The sequence below is a fragment of the Gigantopelta aegis genome, chromosome 6, assembly GCF_016097555.1.
Source record: "Gigantopelta aegis isolate Gae_Host chromosome 6, Gae_host_genome, whole genome shotgun sequence".
NCBI classification, from domain to species: Eukaryota; Metazoa; Mollusca; class Gastropoda; order Neomphalida; family Peltospiridae; genus Gigantopelta; species Gigantopelta aegis.
Window position 1 is genome coordinate 45,054,619 of NC_054704.1, and position 21,370 is coordinate 45,075,988.

Below are 21,370 nucleotides of genomic sequence, written 5' to 3' on the forward strand. Positions count from 1 at the left end.
CTCACTCCAAGTAAGACAGCTGGTTACTCGCCTCAGGTGGGTGTTCTACCACTAGCCCGTATCTCACTCCAAGTAAGACAGCTAGTCACTCGCCTCAGGTGGCTGTTCTACCACTAGCCCGTATCTCACTCCAAGTAAGACAGCTAGTCACTCGCCTCAGGTGGCTGTTCTACCAATAGCCCGTATCTCACTCCAAGTAAGACAGCTAGTCACTCGCCTCAGGTGGGTGTTCTACCACTAACAGTATCTCACTCCAAGTAAGACAGCTAGTCACTCGCCTCAGGTGGCTGTTCTACCACTAACAGTATCTCACTCCAAGTAAGACAGCTAGTCACTCGCCTCAGGTGGGTGTTCTACCACTAACAGTATCTCACTCCAAGTAAGACAGCTGGTAACTCGCCTCAGGTGGGTGTTCTACCACTAACAGTATCTCACTCCAAGTAAGACAGCTAGTCACTCGCCTCAGGTGGCTGTTCTACCACTAACAGTATCTCACTCCAAGTAAGACAGCTAGTCACTCGCCTCAGGTGGGTGTTCTACCACTAACAGTATCTCACTCCAAGTAAGACAGCTGGTTACTCGCCTCAGGTGGGTGTTCTACCACTAACAGTATCTCACTCCAAGTAAGACAGCTGGTAACTCGCCTCAGGTGGGTGTTCTACCACTAACAGTATCTCACTCCAAGTAAGACAGCTGGTTACTCGCCTCAGGTGGGTGTTCTACCACTAACAGTATCTCACTCCAAGTAAGACAGCTAGTCACTCGCCTCAGGTGGGTGTTCTACCACTAACAGTATCTCACTCCAAGTAAGACAGCTAGTCACTCGCCTCAGGTGGGTGTTCTACCACTAACAGTATCTCACTCCAAGTAAGACAGCTGGTTACTCGCCTCAGGTGGGTGTTCTACCACTAACAGTATCTCACTCCAAGTAAGACAGCTAGTCACTCGCCTCAGGTGGGTGTTCTACCACTAACAGTATCTCACTCCAAGTAAGACAGCTAGTCACTCGCCTCAGGTGGGTGTTCTACCACTAACAGTATCTCACTCCAAGTAAGACAGCTGGTTACTCGCCTCAGGTGGCTGTTCTACCAATAGCCCGTATCTCACTCCAAGTAAGACAGCTAGTCACTCGCCTCAGGTGGCTGTTCTACCACTAACAGTATCTCACTCCAAGTAAGACAGCTAGTCACTCGCCTCAGGTGGGTGTTCTACCACTAACAGTATCTCACTCCAAGTAAGACAGCTGGTTACTCGCCTCAGGTGGGTGTTCTACCACTAACAGTATCTCACTCCAAGTAAGACAGCTGGTCACTCGCCTCAGGTGGGTGTTCTACCACTAACAGTATCTCACTCCAAGTAAGACAGCTGGTTACTCGCCTCAGGTGGGTGTTCTACCACTAACAGTATCTCACTCCAAGTAAGACAGCTGGTTACTCGCCTCAGGTGGGTGTTCTACCACTAACAGTATCTCACTCCAAGTAAGACAGCTAGTCACTCGCCTCAGGTGGGTGTTCTACCACTAACAGTATCTCACTCCAAGTAAGACAGCTGGTCACTCGCCTCAGGTGGGTGTTCTACCACTAACAGTATCTCACTCCAAGTAAGACAGCTAGTCACTCGCCTCAGGTGGGTGTTCTACCACTAACAGTATCTCACTCCAAGTAAGACAGCTGGTCACTCGCCTCAGGTGGGTGTTCTACCACTAACAGTATCTCACTCCAAGTAAGACAGCTAGTCACTCGCCTCAGGTGGGTGTTCTACCACTAACAGTATCTCACTCCAAGTAAGACAGCTGGTCACTCGCCTCAGGTGGGTGTTCTACCACTAACAGTATCTCACTCCAAGTAAGACAGCTAGTCACTCGCCTCAGGTGGGTGTTCTACCACTAACAGTATCTCACTCCAAGTAAGACAGCTAGTCACTCGCCTCAGGTGGGTGTTCTACCACTAACAGTATCTCACTCCAAGTAAGACAGCTAGTCACTCGCCTCAGGTGGGTGTTCTACCACTAACAGTATCTCACTCCAAGTAAGACAGCTAGTCACTCGCCTCAGGTGGGTGTTCTACCACTAACAGTATCTCACTCCAAGTAAGACAGCTAGTCACTCGCCTCAGGTGGGTGTTCTACCACTAACAGTATCTCACTCCAAGTAAGACAGCTAGTCACTCGCCTCAGGTGGGTGTTCTACCACTAACAGTATCTCACTCCAAGTAAGACAGCTGGTTACTCGCCTCAGGTGGGTGTTCTACCACTAACAGTATCTCACTCCAAGTAAGACAGCTAGTCACTCGCCTCAGGTGGGTGTTCTACCACTAACAGTATCTCACTCCAAGTAAGACAGCTGGTTACTCGCCTCAGGTGGGTGTTCTACCACTAACAGTATCTCACTCCAAGTAAGACAGCTGGTCACTCGCCTCAGGTGGGTGTTCTACCACTAACAGTATCTCACTCCAAGTAAGACAGCTAGTCACTCGCCTCAGGTGGGTGTTCTACCACTAACAGTATCTCACTCCAAGTAAGACAGCTGGTTACTCGCCTCAGGTGGGTGTTCTACCACTAACAGTATCTCACTCCAAGTAAGACAGCTAGTCACTCGCCTCAGGTGGGTGTTCTACCACTAACAGTATCTCACTCCAAGTAAGACAGCTAGTCACTCGCCTCAGGTGGGTGTTCTACCACTAACAGTATCTCACTCCAAGTAAGACAGCTGGTTACTCGCCTCAGGTGGGTGTTCTACCACTAACAGTATCTCACTCCAAGTAAGACAGCTGGTTACTCGCCTCAGGTGGGTGTTCTACCACTAACAGTATCTCACTCCAAGTAAGACAGCTGGTTACTCGCCTCAGGTGGGTGTTCTACCACTAACAGTATCTCACTCCAAGTAAGACAGCTGGTTACTCGCCTCAGGTGGGTGTTCTACCACTAACAGTATCTCACTCCAAGTAAGACAGCTGGTTACTCGCCTCAGGTGGGTGTTCTACCACTAACAGTATCTCACTCCAAGTAAGACAGCTGGTTACTCGCCTCAGGTGGGTGTTCTACCACTAACAGTATCTCACTCCAAGTAAGACAGCTAGTCACTCGCCTCAGGTGGGTGTTCTACCACTAACAGTATCTCACTCCAAGTAAGACAGCTAGTCACTCGCCTCAGGTGCTTGCATCACAGGATCAAATCCCTTTGGTGGACCCATTCTTTGCTTTTTTTGCCAACCCAACCACTGCCCCACACGAATGGTATATCAAAGGTTGTTGTAAGTGCTGTGGGAAAGTGCATATAAAAAGACGCCTTGCTGCTAAAAGAACAATGTAGAGGGTTTTCTCTATGACTATGTTAGAATTATCAAATGTTTGACATCCAACAGCCAGTGATTAATAAAACAATGTGCTCTTGTGGTGGTGTTAAATAAAGCCAACTTTAACACAGGTAATCGTACGTACATCCCGATACAGTGCGATTCAAAATGGGCAGGTTGCGTCCATACTGTATGAGCAGTTCCCTCTTTCGGTCTTCGCTGGTCTCACGATCAAACAGCTCCACCTCATGCTTGCTTAGGTAAAACTTTAAAAGAAACATTGAAAAAAAAAACCATGTGTATCCCAGGCATCACATAAATCACTGCTGACATAAATATGTACACAATTTTATATAATTAATTAGCTCTTTGTTTTAGTGTGTACAAGCAGGGGTGAATACAGATTTTTCTAGGGATAGGGTGCAATGTTTAAAAAGAGCACTTACAGTAAAAAGGGAGAGGGTGCAATGTTTTTAAAAAGGGCATAGATCTCTATCTTTAAAGGTACATGCATTATATATTATGATAGTCTTCCCCAGACTGGCCCATCTTATAAACATGTTACAATAAAAACAAATAGATTTCTTACATTCTTTAGCATTTTTCAGGGCAGTTCCAAATTCCAGGACTTAAGGGCTGCACACACCCAGCACCTTCCCCCTGGATGTGTGCTAGGCAAGAAGTGTGTCTGACCTAGCATTTACGGTTTCTAACACATGTAGTCTTTATCAAATTCTAGACATAAAACATTGTACAAATAATTTTCTCATTAGTGATGTTCCAATGATTTGGCTTTACTGATGTGATGACTGATTATAACAATCCATAGTCATTGATCAATTGTGTGAGGAAATGGTAATTAATTGTTCCTCCCGTGTACGGGATGGAATTGATATAAATATGTTGGGAGTTGGTATTTGTTTTTATGTGTACATATTTATTGCATCATGCCTGAATATAATCTATGGTTGAAAGGTGTGAACCGTCAAGGTGGTAAAAAAAGAGCAAAGAACAATTAACTGCTGTCGTCTGAGGTAACTATACCAGAATATCTGTCAGCCAATTCAAGGCATTTCAAGCATGTAAAACCTTTGTCATGCAAGTACTGTCCTCAAGACTAAATAGATAATGCATTCATTGAATGGTGTTTGTCACATGAGTTCAAATAAAAAAGAGAGTGAAAACGTAGCATTACTTGTTGACAACTGTCCAGCTCATTCCCTCATGACAGGTCTGCAATACATTAAAATGATATTCTCACCACACAACTTCAAAAGCTAAACCAATGCATCAATGTGTGATGTTAAAGTTTGATAACTTTTTATTGTAAGTGCTTTTTATTTTGTTGTTCCCCCAATGTCATGTAACTAGACTTGCCAACACGGGCAGAATAACAAACGTACCTCTTTGGGAACACTTCCAACTCTGGCAAATATTGTTTGCCAATAAGCCCAAGCAAACATGAAGGCTGCAGGATGATACAGTAGCAGATAAATTACTGAAAAACAAGGAACAAGAAAAATATGGAAAAAAAGAAAAGAAAGATTTTTCACAAAATGAATATGCATATATATGTATATAATATTTATGTACATGTAGCTGAATTTTAAAATGTTAGATGCTTAATACAAATTAAATAAATACCATACTGGTTCCTTACCGGCCTCGGTGGTGTCATGGTTAAGTCATCGGACATAAGGCTGGTAGGTACCGGATTCGCAGCCCGGTACCAACTCCCATCCAGAGTGAGTTTCAATGACTCATTGGGAAGGTGTAAGACCACTACACCCTCTCTGCATATTGGTCTCAGGTACACTACCTATAGAACTGTCTTAACTAATATGACAGTTGGTTTTAATTACAATTGAAGGCAAGTCTGAACCACACCTTAACAAATACTACAATTCAAGGCAATCACCCACACCAAAAACAACACTACATGGTGTAAACATAAAAAATACTTTAAAAAACTCCCACCCCTACAAAGTACTGTACCACCCATAGTTTTGGCACAGAAAGTGCAAAATTATAAAACACTGACCTTTTTCCACCACGCTGTCCACAGTGACTGAAAAAGAAAGACAGATTAGTTTATACAATATGAACATACATGTACTACAATATTATATATATTTACAAATTATGTCACATCTTATTAGAAGCTTACATTTTCTTACTTACATCACATATGCTTTATGAATCATCTCACATCTTATTTGAAACTTACAGATTGCTGTAGAGTATGATTCTTGACGTTAAATAAATCCATGATTTAATTATTATTTAGGGGAGAGCTGTTTCCTTGTTAACTATATAATACGATTTAACACACAATCCAAAATATGTTTGTTAAATCATTATATATACTTGACACGGAAACACAGAACATTGCATTATGGGCCTATTCTAATAAAACATATATTAGTATGAGGACGATCTGTAAGAATGTTCTTTGCATTTTATTTTTAAAATCCCCAAAATCCCCAAAATCTTAAAAACCTAATTATCTATTCTCCTTTCCTATGATATTCAATGAAAACGCTTGTAGTAAGTAACAATATGATGTATTCTTTTTCCTCTTGACACAACATCATTAACTTTGGGACAAAGCAAATGGCAATTTTGTCAGTAGTGTATTTTGTATTTTGAACTTCTTTTTTTAAATATTTTACTGAATATACTAAAACAATCATTTTTATTTGCTGTTAAGTTCTATGGAAAACAGTGTGGATGTTAATGGAACTTACATGAACCTATGTTTGAATCTCATTTAAAACTACATTAAAACAAAAATTGATAGTCATTTCTCAATCAACTTTATTATCACTTTATTGTCCCAAAATGTATGTATGTTCTAGACAAAATGTAGTTCAGATTGTAATACAATTAAATACAATTATTCTTGATGAACCTGGTTGTACTATTTTGCGAACACAGACTGGAAGAGAAGCTACATGTAGCTAGGCGGCAAGTCACATGATCAAATTGACAACTGTGATCGACAGTGATTGGGACCTTACTTGGGGTATGTGGGTGTTCAGTGCTGCTAATACTATGCTCAGTGCTAACAAAATGTTAAAAATGTACAATGGAACCAAAAAAATAAGAAATAAAAATTCATCTGAGGTTATCAAATTTTATAAAAATTATTTTTTTATATATACTGAACAAAAAAAGAAACTTCCGATTTGTACATATAGTATTTGTTGTGTTAAAGAATTCATTGTGTAATGAAATTATATAGGTAGTATTAGCCTTGAGCTATATTATCAGGATTCATGAATTTTATCGATTATTTTTGCACTGTTAATCGTCGACAACGTGAAATTCAATTTGCACGTGCATGCATGGTTTAACATGTCCCGTGTAGTATTCGGTCAATTTGTTTTACTTGTCTTACTGACATTGTTGTCAAGTGAACGAAAACGCTTCAAAATATGTAAAAAATTAAAGTTTTTTTACATTGTAGCATTTTTAGTATGCCAAGAATACCCAATAATTTACGCGAACGGGCAATTGGCATGCTTGATGCTGGCATGTCGACAGAAGACGTTGCAAGGCATGTTGGGAGTTCTAATCGAGCAATACGAAATCTTCGCATAAGATTTCGAATGACAGGAAGCACCTACGACTTGCTACGTCATGGACGTCCGCGTGTTACAACGCGTGGTCAAGACCGCTATATCATGAACACGTATTTGCGCAATTGATTCCAAACTGCCACTGCTACTGCTGCTAACACACCTGGGCTTCATAATAACCGAATCAGTGGGCAAACTGTTCGTAATCGTCTGTGGAAGAACGGTTTACATACACGAAGTCCTTACGTAGGTGCGTTTTAACGCAACGTCATCGTCTAAATCGTCTTAATTGGGCACGTGTAGACACTCGTTGGATACGGCGACGCTGGAATACCGTTCTGTTTTTCGGATGAATCCAGATTTTCTTTACGTGGTGATGGCAGGGTGCGTGTCTACCGTAGGAGAAATGAACGCTATGCTGACTGTTGTGTTCTTGAACGAGATCGTTTCGGGGGTGGGGGTTGTGTCATGGTCTGGGCAGCCATTGCCCATAGTTATCGTTCACCACTAGTCGTCACTGATGGCAATTTAAATGCTCAACGTTACCGCGATGACATTCTCGCTCATCACGTCATTCCTCTGTTCCATAACAACGCCAACATCTCAATTTTTCAGGATGATAATGCCACCTCTCATACAGCTAGAGACACTGTAAATTTTGTTAGGACAAATAACATTGATTTCATTTGATGACTGGCCCGCTAAAAGTCCTGATCTCAACCCCATCGAGCATGTCTGGGATAGTCTGGACAGACAATGGAGGCGTCGTCCCAACCCACCCGCTAACGTCAACGAACTTCATCAAGCGCTCATTCAGGAATGGAACAATATTCCACAGAAAGAAATCAACACTTTAGTCAATTCTATGCGCCTGCGATGCACTGCAGTGGTCAATTCAAGAGGTGGTCATACCTGTTATTAAGTGGGTGTTTTTTATTTTAACCCCTACCACACTTTGTCAAAATTTCTCCATTTCTGTTGACCTATTGCCATGATTTTTGCACCAAACGATGCATCATGGAACACTCTTTAAACACATATATAACAATTATTCCCCCGGTTTGTTTTCATCAAGTTATGTTCAAGCAAAGTTAGCGGAAGTTTCTTATTTTGTTCAGTATATATATGTTTAAACGTAATGACACAACGAAAACACCACATATAAGGCTAAGTGATAGCAGATTCGAAAGAAAAGCTCAAAATCCTGTAGTCCTGATAAATCCTGGTTGACCATGACAGCAAACATAAATAGTCCAATTGAACATGGAAATTAACCAGTTGATGGAAAATAGGCTTATATGCTGCTCAGGGTTTCTGTAGGAATGTAAAACAAGTAAAATGCCATCCCCAAAAAATATTATTTGGGATGGCACCATACCCAAAGTTTTTTGCATATTTTATTTTTTTAGTTGACTGTTTGACAAAATTAGTAACTTATCATTACAGTATGATTAATGTGTCAATTCAATGAAGAAAAAAAGTTCAGTAACAGAATATATTTTATTGGAACATTTAATTTTATTTGTATTAATTGTAATGCTCCTGAAGACACTATTTTGTGGAATACTCTTCAAGAGGGAAGAAAGCCTCCTAAGTATGTGACTTAATTAATGATGAGTGTTATACTTTAGCTCATGTCATTGGTATCCTATTGTCCGAACCAAATTGTTAACAACTACAAAACATTACTCTCCTACCTTTAATTGCCGTTAGATTTCCTCCAAAGTTTGTCCAGACACAAATCGCAAAGAAACCACTACAAATATACAGATTCCACACACGAGACTGCAACGATGTCGCCGATATCATCTTTACTGAGATTGCATAGGGAAAAATACATGCAGTTTTCTGCCATCTGCCATGTTGTTTGTTTATGAAATACTCTTCAAGTCTCAAGAGGGGTGAAAGCCTCCAAAGTATGTGACATAATTAATATGAAATCAATGATCTCTAGTGGTATCATTAAAAAAAAAAAAATAATAATAATAAATAATATGACGTCATCACGTTTGCTTTTATATCATAACATGTTATGACGTTGTTAGATTAAGTCTTATCCTTTCACCCCTCTTGAAGAATATTCCATAAAAAGTCAAAATGGCAGCTAGCACAAAATTACATGCTTTTTGCCCTATGCGCTCTCAGCGAATTCGATATAGGTGACATAGTTATCATCTGGTATGCGGAATCTGTGTTACTGTTATGGTTTTTTCAAGATTTCTGTCTGGACAAACTTCAGAGGAAATCTAACGGCAATTAAAGGTAGGAGAGTAATTTTTCGTAGTTGTTAACAATTTGGTTCGGACAATAGATTGTCATATCAACCAACCCCTCTTGAAGAGTATTCCAAAAACAAGCAAAATGGTAGATGGCAGAAAACTACATCAGTACATGTAGTTTGCCTTATGGGCCTATGCAATCTCAGCGATGTCAATATTGTTGACATCTTTACAGTCTCGTATGTGGAATTTGTGTCACTGTAAATGCTTTTTCACAATTTGTGTCTGGACAATATTTGAGTAAAATGAAATGGTAATTAAAGGTAGGAGAGTAATTTATCGTAGTTAACAAACTGGTTTGGACTTCAGTGTCAGTTTTTGCCAAATCATGCAAATGGAGTTCCTTCCCTTGAATAAAAAAAATGTTTTGGGTGGGATTTTTTAAAGGTCTTTTAATTATCATTATTTGAAAGGTGTTCCATCATTACAACTATTAATAGATGTTGTTATTGTGAAATCTTATAAGTATTTACACGATTCGTACCGATACTAGTGATAATGCATCTTTAAATTTAAGCCTATTATTAAGATGTTTAATCTCATGATCTCAAATTTGTACCGGCAAAGCCTATAAATTACAATCAGTTTATTTAAGAAATAAAATACACATTCCTACTCACAGATACACATCTCTACAACGTAGGCATAATATGACCAAATGATAATAGCAGTAATAAAAACAACAGGGGTCCATCTGACCGCGGCACAACACAGACGAATTGGCAACGGAGCCATCTTTTATCTGTTGTTTTTTCCCTTCTTCCTATATGTGAAAAACGTCATCAAAAGTTGTGCAGTTTTAATATTGGCATACTATATTTTATACACAGTATTGTGATTAAAACAAAACGATGCTTTACAATATTATTTTTTTATTTTAAATTTATGACAGACAATAATAAAACATAATAATAAAATAACAAAACTAAAAGAAAAGAAAGATTTTTTTTTTTTAAATAAAAAAACCCGTTAAAAGTATATATTGTTATGTTTTTGTTCTAGATAAAAAATATATTGAAAGAAAAAAAAAATGGCTTGAGCAAGTGTGGGTGGGGTTCGACCACCGAAACCCACTCCCTACATACCCTCGCTTTTATGTTTTGTTGTATCATTTAAATTTGTTTGAAACATGGAATAACCTCAGTATTGTGTTCTGTGTGTTCGTGGGGGAAAAAATACGGAAACAAACGGAATCTCCCGAAGTTGTACACCCCAGCAACGGGCACCTGTATACAACATGGTGGTTAAGATGTGTCGTCTTTTGAAGAAAGTTACTGATTAATCCCATGTCAGAAAGAGAAAGATATTTAATTGTGTTGGAGCGTGCTATGGATGAAGAAACTGTTGTTGTCTGACATGTTTTCGCAATGAAAACCAGTTCGTCTAAATAATACACACTGTTGCTAGTTTTCGATTGTCGATAGACCAAATAATATGGGGACTGAAGTTTGCTCGGTAAACCTTTACATGAAGAATGCGTATTCGCAAAGTGAGTATTATGTATTCGTGAAGTTAAATTTGTGATTTGATCATCATGGTATACGCAGTGATCTTACTGCAACAGGCATGGGTGGGGTGGGGTACGGTGGGGTTGGGTAATACCGGTACATGCACAGCGGTCATGCAGTGGCTGATAACCCAAGGGCCATATATATGTTAGCAGGATTTAACCTGATGTCAAAAATTATTAGCAAATTGGTGAATATTATCAGAAAATATGTAACCAAATTCAAGAAATATATTTAACTAAACAGATTTTAAAAAACAACAACAACCCAGCTATGATTCAATTCAATTCAATTTCAGTTTATTGCAAATTTCCGAACAAGCTGGTATCAGCAAACAGATACAAAAAACAAAAAAAACATACAACATCTATAACAACAATAACAATTAATAATAATAACAATATTAATGTACATGCCAGACGGAGAAACAAAGTTTGTATTATATTTGTAGAAATAAAGTTTGTTATAAAAATAAATGGTTAAAGTACTGGGAAATAATTAAATTAAATTACTGCCCCACTGATAGCTGAACAAAAACTTTACGTTTAGAAATACAGCTGTCAATAAATGGTAATACATGCAGGGCCGTAGCTAGCGGGGTGGGGTGGGGGGCATTATAGAAAAAGAAAATTCTCTTCTTAACTGTTTAAGGAGCTTTAGACTATTAACTACTCAGTTGCCCCCCCCCCCCCCCCAAACAAAAAATCCTAGCAACAGCCATGACATGGTTAAGAATGTCAATGTCACCATTATTGTATGACATAATAAATATAAATTGTAAATTACTATTTAGAGTAGATAAGTCGGAAAAGGAGTTTAACCTATCAAATAGTTGTTGCCTTTCAATAATAAATAGGGCAGTCTAAAATAAAATGTTTTTCATCTTCCACAGCTTGAGAATTACAAACAAAACAAGTCCTCTGTTCAATTAGTTTTTTAGGTTTACAGAATCTTCCAAGTTCAATATGAAGATTGTGTGCACCCACTACATTTTATCATTAGTAGCAAGTGAACTTTATAGGCCTATGCACTATCCCACAGACAGAATAGCACATACCACAGCCTTTGATATGCCAGAGTGGTACACGTGAATGTAATATTGTTTCTCTGTGTGTGTGTATACCACTCTCTGTTGCTTTGGTGATTGTCCACAGCCCAGTGGTAAAGGGCTCACTTGATGCGTCGTCAGTCTGGGATCGATCTCCGTCGGTTCATTGCGCTATTTCTCACTTCACCCAGTGCACCACGACTGGTATATCAAAGTATCAAAGGCCATGGTATGTGCTATCCTGTCTGGGATGGTGCATAGGCCTATAAAGATCACTTGCTACTAATGATAAAATGTAGTGGGTTTCCTCTCTAACACTGTGATAAAATTACCAAATATTTGACATCCAATAGCCGATGATTAATGAATCAATGTGTTCTAGTGGTGTCATTACACAAAACAAACTTTTTTTGGTGATTGTCGGGCACTTGTCGTTTTGAGATGGCCCCTGGAAGACGGAATGGCTGAGTGGGCAATCATGTTACGCAATGTCATGATATAGGTCGGCGAACTTAGAATTCTGCTGTCCGGAGTTTGCCGAAGCTTAGCTGAATGTGGGTGCTGTCGGGTTTCTTTCTGTAGTGTGTGTATTAGTGATTAATATCTGAATTTGTTTTAATCAAGTAACTTGAAAATGGTCGATGTAAATGTATTTGGTGTCAAACATAGGATTGTTGTGGTATTAGAGTGGAAATCTTTGACAACTTTTTGGTTGACGGCAATTGCCAAAAAAATACATAACTTGGTCTCTGACTGTAATGAGAGCATATTTATGTCCAAATGTCTATCTAGCTCTCTTACAGTCAGAGTACTCGGGCTAGCATATTGGTAATGACGTGTATATTTGCCAAATTCAATTTTAAATCACATTTGGTGGTTTGGCGAACAACAGCTTAAACCCTGTACAGTGGCGTAGGAAGGTGCCAAAAAGTGGTGGATGGGGGCCTCACATACAATGTAGTCCTACGTATGTATATTTTTTAAGTTTATAAACAAGAATAATTTAAGAAAGTCTCAAGTTAGGGTAACTTAAATAATTAAATCTGAATTATTGAATGCCTGGACTTGATTAATGCATTATTTAATGTAGCCCAGTGGTAAAACGCTCACTTGATGCACAGTCGGTTTGGGTTATTTTTCGTTCCAGCCAGTGCACCGCAACTGGTATATCAAAGGCCATGGTATGTGCTATCCTGTCTGTCAGATAGTGGATAAAAAAAAACTAGTTACAAATGGAAAATTGTAGCAGCTTTCCTCTGTATGACTGTCAAAATGACGATATGTTTGACATTCAATAGCCAATGATTAATAAAAAATCAGTGTGCTCTAGTGGTGTCGTTAAACAAAAAAACTTCTTTTTTTAAATTTAATGTCACCAAGATCAGTACAATGCCCACCAAAATAAGACACAAGTATATAAATATTTATTTTTATAAGTTGTTCTTTTGAACATGGCAATCTCATGCATGATGCTATATATATATATATATATATATATATATATATATATATATATATATATATATATATGTTTGCAACACCACCCAGATTGCCTGGTTTACACAAATTTCTAAAAAAAAATAAACACCCTATATTTGAGAGAAAAATGCTATTTAGTTATTGAAGAGTCACGCTGGTCACTGCAATGTGTCACAGTTCCAAAATACATGGTAAAAAAAAATCATAAACTTTTCTTTTTATGTGACCTAATGGAAGCTGAGAATTATATATTTTATGGCAACCCAAAATTCAAATTAACAGGCCAAGGCCACTCTTAACAAATTTAATGTTATTCAGTGATTTTGGTATTTTAATTCTTTTTTAAATGCACTTTAAAAGTATATATTATTTTGATGAACCAAGGTCTACACAAAACTTGCAAACAGAAATTATTCATCCATAGATTTCCTACAATGACTACCGTACAATAAAATATATATTTTGGATATAAACTGGAATAATAAAGTCTACAGGTTTAGTTAATTTCAACAAATGTCAACATAGTGTGGCAATAATAATTTTAGAGATAATACATGACTAATTTTGTTGTTCACTAAAAATAATTTAAAATATGTGTCCTATAATATAACATCCTGGCTCTTGGTGTATAAATAGCAAATGATTTGAATTCAGTGTAACTGAATTACCTTTTTAAGAAGTGCTAAATATTCATTTATATAAGGTGTATACTACCAAATTAAATTCCATAGATGACAATAGTAACATATGTTGCTAAAACTCGCACCTGCAGCATATCAATCAACATAAACGCCACAGATATAAATACTACCACCCCGAATGTAGGGCAATTGCTCACCGGACAGTACCTCACTGGACAATTGCTCACCGGACAATTGCTCACTGGACAATTGCTCACCAATAAAGTGAGAAATAGGACAATTGCTCACCTTTAGGTGCTGAACTTGTTTAAAATATAGATGATTTAGAATTAATTTTGTTATTTTATTTAAAGGTGTTTAATTGACATTTCTATGCTGAACTGATGTGCAGAACTCGTTTAAAATATAGCTGATTTAGAATTAATTTTGTTATTTTATTTAAAGGTGTTTAATTGACATTTCTATGCTGAACTGATGTGCTGAACTCGTTTAAAATATAGCTGATTTAGAATTAATTTTGTTATTTTATTTAAAGGTGTTTAATTGACATTTCTATGCTGAACTGATGTGCTGAACTCGTTTAAAATATAGCTGATTTAGAATTAATTTTGTTATTTTATTTAAAGGTGTTTAATAAACTGAGGTTACCATACCCACTGATAATATCAAGATTCCCACTCCCACCCAACCATTTACACACACATACCATAACCTAAAATAAAATTTTATTGATAAAAAAATCAGCAATTGTGGTGAGCAATTGTCCTATTTCTCACTTTATTGGTGAGCAATTGTCCAGTGAGCAATTGTCCGTACTCCACCACCCCTCACCCTTAAAGTTAATCAGAAAAAAATTGGGGGTCAACAGTGTCTGCGCTGGGGGTCAATTGGGGGTCAACAGTGGTGACAGCACTTTCACTTGCCCGGGTCTATTTTCACTTGCCCGAATAATATTTTCTAAAAAAACAACAATATTGCAACAGATGATAAGAGAAAACATTTATTTTTAGTATTTTCTGCATTCAACCAACCCACTCTTTAAATAAATAACCGACATGCCACTGTGACTCCCCACTGTCACTGTCAATACATTTGTGGTATTTCCAACAAACAAAGATGCTTGTGTTCACCAAACGTTGAGCACTGGTATAACCGACACAACCCCTTCCTCCCCCCACCCCATCTCAATGAAATAATAATAATTTTTAAAAATCCTAAAATATAATGTTCAGTGGATACGATCTATGACGTGTACTCATAACCAGGGCTGAATCTTGTCGACATGAATTTGTGCCCAATTTTACATGCCACTTAACTTACCTTACACCTATTCTTATGTTTATATGTAAAAGCAGACCTACACTTTTTCATGGTGCAAAGTAGGCTACATAGCTGTACTTTTATTTATTTATTAATTATTGATTTTAATATTTTTTTTTTAAATTGGTCGCCTTACTGTGGGTTTTCAGTCACTCGTTGTTTTTAGTCGCCAGGGGCAATCGGGCAACCATTAAGTTCGAACCCTGGGTCAAGCTGCTCATTTCTGAGATAACGGGTAGCCTCTATGACTACCCTAGTTCTGCACAAAATTTGAGTATTTTTTTTACAGGTACCCCACACATGTTTCAAGCACAAGGCTACTTGACACATTGGCACTAGATGAAATAAAATTGCATACATTTTTTGCCCAGATGAAACCTTTTTTTTTTTACAACCAACACACTCACATTTATCACAGCATTTGTGGTGTTCACTTCTCGATCAAAAATTGGGTGCACCTTGAAGTTTGACCCAACTGGAAGTTATTTGGTTTGGGACTACCTATAATTATAAATTTATACCATAACTTATCTGTTTTAAATGGATTTTTAATACAAAATTATTTTTCAAAAAGAATTAAAATGCTTTTTGGCCTTATAGCTAGAGATTTTGCAAAATGTGTTATTTCAGGATTTATATATACAATAATATATGTAATTTAGTGAAAGCTTAATAACATGAAATACAAGATGTCCATTCGTCCATCCATCTAACCATCCCATCCATTAATTGATCTATCCATTCATCCACATTTATATTAATTATCATACCATCCATCCATTCCATCTATCCACTCCATCTACTCCATCCATCTACTCCATCCATACACCAATTGATTCAAACAATCATCCATTTATCCAACCAATCATCCATTGTTCCAGTCAATCTATCATAGATCCATCCATCAAATTCAATCCAGCCTTTGATCCATCCATCCATTGCTTTATCCAGTCATCAATCTACCCATCCGTCCGTCCATCCATCCATCCATCCATCCATCCATCCATCCATCCATCCATCCATCCATCCATCCATCCATCCATCCATCCATCCATCCATCCATCCACCCACCCACCCACACACACACACACCACACACACACACACAAGCACACACACACACACACACACACACACACACACACACATACATACATACATACATTGTTTTCTTCCAGTCCAGTCACCATTCTGTCCATCCACCCACTAACCCTCCCTCCCTCCCACCCATCCATTCATCCATCTATCTATCCATCCATCCACCCACTCACCTATTCATCCATCCATCCATCCATCCATCCATCCATCCATCCATCCATCCATCCATCCATCCATCCATCCATCCACCCATAAATCCATCCATCCATCCATCATTTCAACATTCCATCTATGCACCCTGTCTGTGTGTCATTCCACCCATTTAATCCATCAATATATAGTCAAACTTGTCTTAAGTGGTCACACAAGGAAGTAGAAAAAAACGACCGATTAAGACAAGTGACTGCTGATTACAGGTTGCCACATATACAGTCTTTAAAACATTTGTTTTTGTTTGAGTTTCTTTGCCATCTGTACCACTAATTAATGGTTGTGTGCTCCACAGTCAATTTTTGACATGTTGCCTTCTTCAGAAATGGAGATAATTGGAATGTATTAATTTAAGTGTTCTCAATAAGTTTGTTTTCTTTTTTCATTTAATTTTTTAATTTCTACTTCATGCAGTGTATTGTCATATTAGTGAATCTACAAATGTCAAGCTTAGCCTACCCAGAGGCAACAAGATGCATTCCAGGGTCATACTGTGTTAATTGATAAACAGTAGAGATATCGGGATTGAATGGGTACTAGTATTCCTGAAGGTGTGTAGATCCGTTATTTACAGCACCTTGTTGCTGTTGTTAAAATAACCCTTTTATATAATAGTAAACATTTACTGTGGCTGCTTAATACAGGTATTTTAGCAATTTGGGATGCGATTTAGGTGGCTGTTGGCCACGTTAGACAGGTGACCACTTATTACAAGTTCATTTACATTAAAAAATCACTTGGAAAGGAAAAAAGTGCCTGCTTAAGACAGGTGACCACTGATTACCGGTGGCTGCTATGACAGGTTTGACTATTCATCCAGTATTTTTTTTTTCGTATCTAACGATCGTTCTACTTTTTTAAAATTTCTTTTTTTTCATAATCAGTCTTTTATATATTTTGTTTTCGAGGTCTGTGTTTCAGTTAAGTAATTTTATTTGAGACTTTTCATTTTAAAACAACACGAAGTTCAGAAGCAGGAAAAGAAATCCTATATCCGTAATGGCATTGTACTTCCTAACAAAAAGCTACATGATTCCTTAGCTATTCCGACATAATACTGTTTTGCCTAAGAACAGTTGCCAGCAATCAATTTACCTCTTGGCAACCAAACAGTTGAGAACTGAATATCAATACCTGCATTGAAAAATACCAAACTTTGTAGTGGTTGTGATTATGAGGGAGAAAAAAAAATCAATGGCTGGTGCTGTGTTTGTTTGATTACTGTATGCACTGTCACTCTTTGCCTAGCTACCAGTTATTGTGTATCAAATAATCGGCCTCATATATAGTATATACATTGTGGATCAGTGATATGCTAGCATTCACATTCAGTTTCTGTGTGTTGACTGTACAATAGGTATTTATGATAAACAACATTAACACACCTTTTTGGTCAAAGCTATGGCACATTCACGTCTACACTCACAAAACATTTTTGTTTTTTTTGTGATATATGGTATATGTATGTCAAATTAGGTAACAAAACAATTTGCCTAGCTATAAAGCATTCAGTTTTGTATGGTTGTAGGTAGTGTTATAACCAATGTAGTGTATGGAAATTGAAGGGGCGTGATTTAGCTCAGTCAGTAGAGTGCTTACCTGAGGTGCTAGGGTCATAGGAGGAAACTTTGCCGGACCTATTAGATTTACCAATCTCATAACCAGTGTCCTAGGGCTTGAAATAGAAATTAAAAAATCACCAAAAAAAGTTGCATGTCATTTTTCAATATAGAGATGAAAAGGTATAATTATTTCATCTGCTATTTGGCTCGGGATTCTAATATATTTTAATTCAATCAGGACTAGCTCTGGGTCAGCAGAAAATTTCGCCAAATGATCTAGTGAATTTGGCAAGTGTCAGAGCTAGCCCTGTCAATTATGCTCTAAAATACATCTAATTTTCCACACACTATCCTAAACAATTCCCTCATCCTGTGCTGTGCTGTCTTATTTCCAGAACATATTTCTTTTGACATGTTGTTTAAAAACAAACAGCAGACCATATTTTACTTCCTATTTTTAGCCCTGTGGTATATCAAAGGCCAATGTATGTGCTTTCGTGTCTGTAGGAAAGTGAATATAAAAGATCTCGCTGGCTACTAATAGAAAAATATAGCAGGTTTTCTCTCTAAGACTATATGTAAAAATTACCAAATGTTTAATTAAAAATTGGCTTATTGTTTAGGCCATTATAGCTTAAACTTTAAGACCGGTAGATAGTGAGTTCACATCCCTATGCATACTCTAATCCCGAGTACGTTCACACCTCATTGGGGTTGGGTGGTGTAACTAGAGCCACTATACCAACAGCTCTCTCAGTAACCACTAACAACTGACCTTGACAGATGAACACCTCGGATAGCTGTACACACAAAATGTACAGAAATAATCTTCCAAATGCTTTTAAAACCTTATAGAATAGAAAAAAAAAGACAATTACTCAAAACCATAAAGAGATTTTTGTTAGCTGTTACTTGAATAAATTCTCATTTGTTTTAATTGGGGTTATCAGACACTGAAATATACAATGTGTCGGGTAACTCAAGTCACGACAAAATACGGGACCTGGTAACGACACATTTATATTTCCATTAATATCCCTTCACAGACATACTGATCCTTTGTTATTTATTCATGTCACTGTTCTCACTGTACTGATACTGTAAGTGTATCTAAATAACACTCAGTGGATCAACAATTTAGGTGGTGTAGTTTTAGTTCAGTAAGATTCTGCGAAGAATGAAGTACAGAAAAAAAAAAAAAAAAAATGTATGTTCAGATTTTGAAAAAAAAGAGAAAAAAAAGAATGAAGTACAGTACTGGGCCCAATTTCACAAAACATCGTAAGCCTAGTTTTGCACGTAAACGTAAATCTACGACTAAACCACAATTTTTATTACTATTATAGTACAACAAATATAGTTTTAAGTACACACATTTCATTTTCTTTTGTCATTAAAATGCTCCATCTCAGAGATTCTCCTGTAATGTCATTTTCTGCAAAAAATAGATGACAAACACATGTAAACATATGCCTTGTATAACTGCTAGTCGCAGACGTAAACTTACAATGTTTTGTGAAATTGGGCCCTGTTCTGTAATTTCTTGACATGTATTAATCCCCTGGTAACCTGAACGACCATTCTCGACTTACTACTGTGCCTGAGTTATTTTATCTTCGATGTGTGTCTATCCATATATTAATTTATCCATTTGTCTGTGCAGTACATAGGTTATTATTGTTAAATAAATTCGCTCCATTATGAAATTACATTTTATTTTTACTTCATGATTATCTACATGCACATGTACTACCATTTTACAGATAGCTGTAACATGAAAGTTAACTTTCTCTGATGTAGTCATGTATAAACAAATATATATTTTTATATTACATGTATGTCATCTAGCTGTAACATAAAAGTTACTTTCTCTTATGTAGTCATGTTTAAACAAATATATATTTTTATATTATGTCATCTTGTCACTGGCACCAAGTCTTCCACTATTTTTAGGGGCGAGGAGAAGCCCAGTGGTAAAGCGCTCGCTTGATGCACGGTCAGTTTGGGATCGATCCCTGTCAGTGGGCCCATTGTGCTATTTCTCCTTCCAGCCAGACTGGTACATCAAAGGCCATGGTATGTGCTATCCATTCTATGGGATGGTGCATATAAAAGATCCCTTGCTGCTAATCAAAAAGAGTAACCCATGAAGTGGCAACAGCGGGTTTCCTCTCTCAATATATGTGTGGTCCTTAACCATATGTCTGACACCATATAACCGTAAATAAAATGTGTTAAGTGTGTCGTTAAATAAAACATTTCCTTCTTCTTCCACTATTTTTGAAAGTCTGAGTTCGCACTACATGTGAAGAAACTGGTTTTCAGCATGCTCTGTTGTATTGTTATATTCAGAAATGCATATATGTATGTAATACGCTAGCACAGTTATTGCCTCACGTACTGAGGTTGAATAAGAGCATTTGGTTAAGCTGAGCTTATTCCACCATATGCCATTCTGTAGACTTGAATCAGTCACAGATGAATAATTAATCTGACAAACTAACACCGAGTATTTACTTTGAACATGGCGGCTGGTCCTGTGCTGTTATGACTGCTGTACAGTACCGTACCTAATTCTTTACCACTGATGGAAGTAAAAAGTTGTGGGTAATTTGATTAAAACTTGCCATGATGGTTAAGCCATGGACTCAGTTCTTGTAGGTACTGCAGGCTTTCTGTTAGAAAATAATTTGAAGGTACATGTACGTAATACAAACAAAACAGACCATAATCACCCATAGGTGGTTGTGGGTTTTAAATGCTTTGAATATAGACACTGACATTAATGCGCTTTGACAAATTATAAACAGCAATTCTCCTGCTATCTGTCTAAATATTATGCACATATATCTATTAATTTCCAAGATCATTTTACCCTCCGTACCCTCTGGCAGAAACCCTGTACTGAGCTCCCATCATTACCTTTTAAGTGTGTTATACCAACTTCTTCCTCATTAAAGGGGCATTCCTGAGTTTGCTGCAATTTTTAAGATTTTATCGACTAACAGAGACGTTTTAACAATTATAATTACATATCAAATATATATTTTCTGCATACAATATTAGTGGCTGTATACTAAACATGTTTCTGATTGTTCTAATATTTGTATTAGGTTAAATTTCATTTTATTTCTTTAAATATTTTTTTCCGTACATACAAAATTATTTGAAGACAAAATCCAGTTTGGGTTTCTTACAAATATTAAAATGACCAGAAACACATTGAATATATAGACACTGATATTCTAAACAAGAAAATATATTTAATATGTAAGTTTAATCATAGAAATATTTTATTACCGTAGTCGAAAACATCTTACAGTGCAGCAAACTCAGGAATGTCCCTTTAACC

General features: G+C 37.3%; 2 protein-coding genes across 17 annotated transcripts in view; one reads left to right on the top strand and one right to left on the bottom strand.

The window, feature by feature from the left end:
• Positions 1–9,908, bottom strand: part of LOC121376243 (palmitoyltransferase ZDHHC20-A-like) — a 41,227-nt gene extending 31,319 nt beyond the window's left edge. For all 8 annotated transcript variants that reach the window (XR_005958422.1, XR_005958421.1, XM_041504064.1 and 5 more), the window contains exons 1-4: positions 9,774–9,908; positions 5,335–5,361; positions 4,697–4,791; positions 3,439–3,559 (exon numbers count right to left, since the gene is read on the bottom strand). Coding sequence is in view for 6 of the 8 variants with exons in the window: in XM_041504064.1 (XP_041359998.1) it covers positions 3,439–3,559; positions 4,697–4,791; positions 5,335–5,361; positions 9,774–9,888 (358 nt within the window). In the remaining 2 variants the exon portion in view is untranslated. The remainder of the gene's footprint in view (positions 1–3,438; positions 3,560–4,696; positions 4,792–5,334; positions 5,362–9,773) is intronic.
• A 343-nt stretch (positions 9,909–10,251) lies between these two features.
• LOC121373939 (von Willebrand factor A domain-containing protein 3B-like) overlaps positions 10,252–21,370 on the top strand; it is a 104,510-nt gene continuing 93,391 nt past the window's right edge. For 5 of the 9 annotated variants that reach the window (XM_041500768.1, XM_041500773.1, XM_041500775.1 and 2 more), the window contains exon 1: positions 10,260–10,642. In XM_041500768.1, the coding sequence (XP_041356702.1) occupies positions 10,588–10,642 (55 nt within the window). In that variant the 5' untranslated portion in view covers positions 10,260–10,587. Of the gene's footprint in view, positions 10,643–21,370 lie in introns of all 9 variants that reach the window. The other 4 variants (XM_041500776.1, XM_041500774.1, XM_041500770.1 and 1 more) reach the window with 4 other exon arrangements.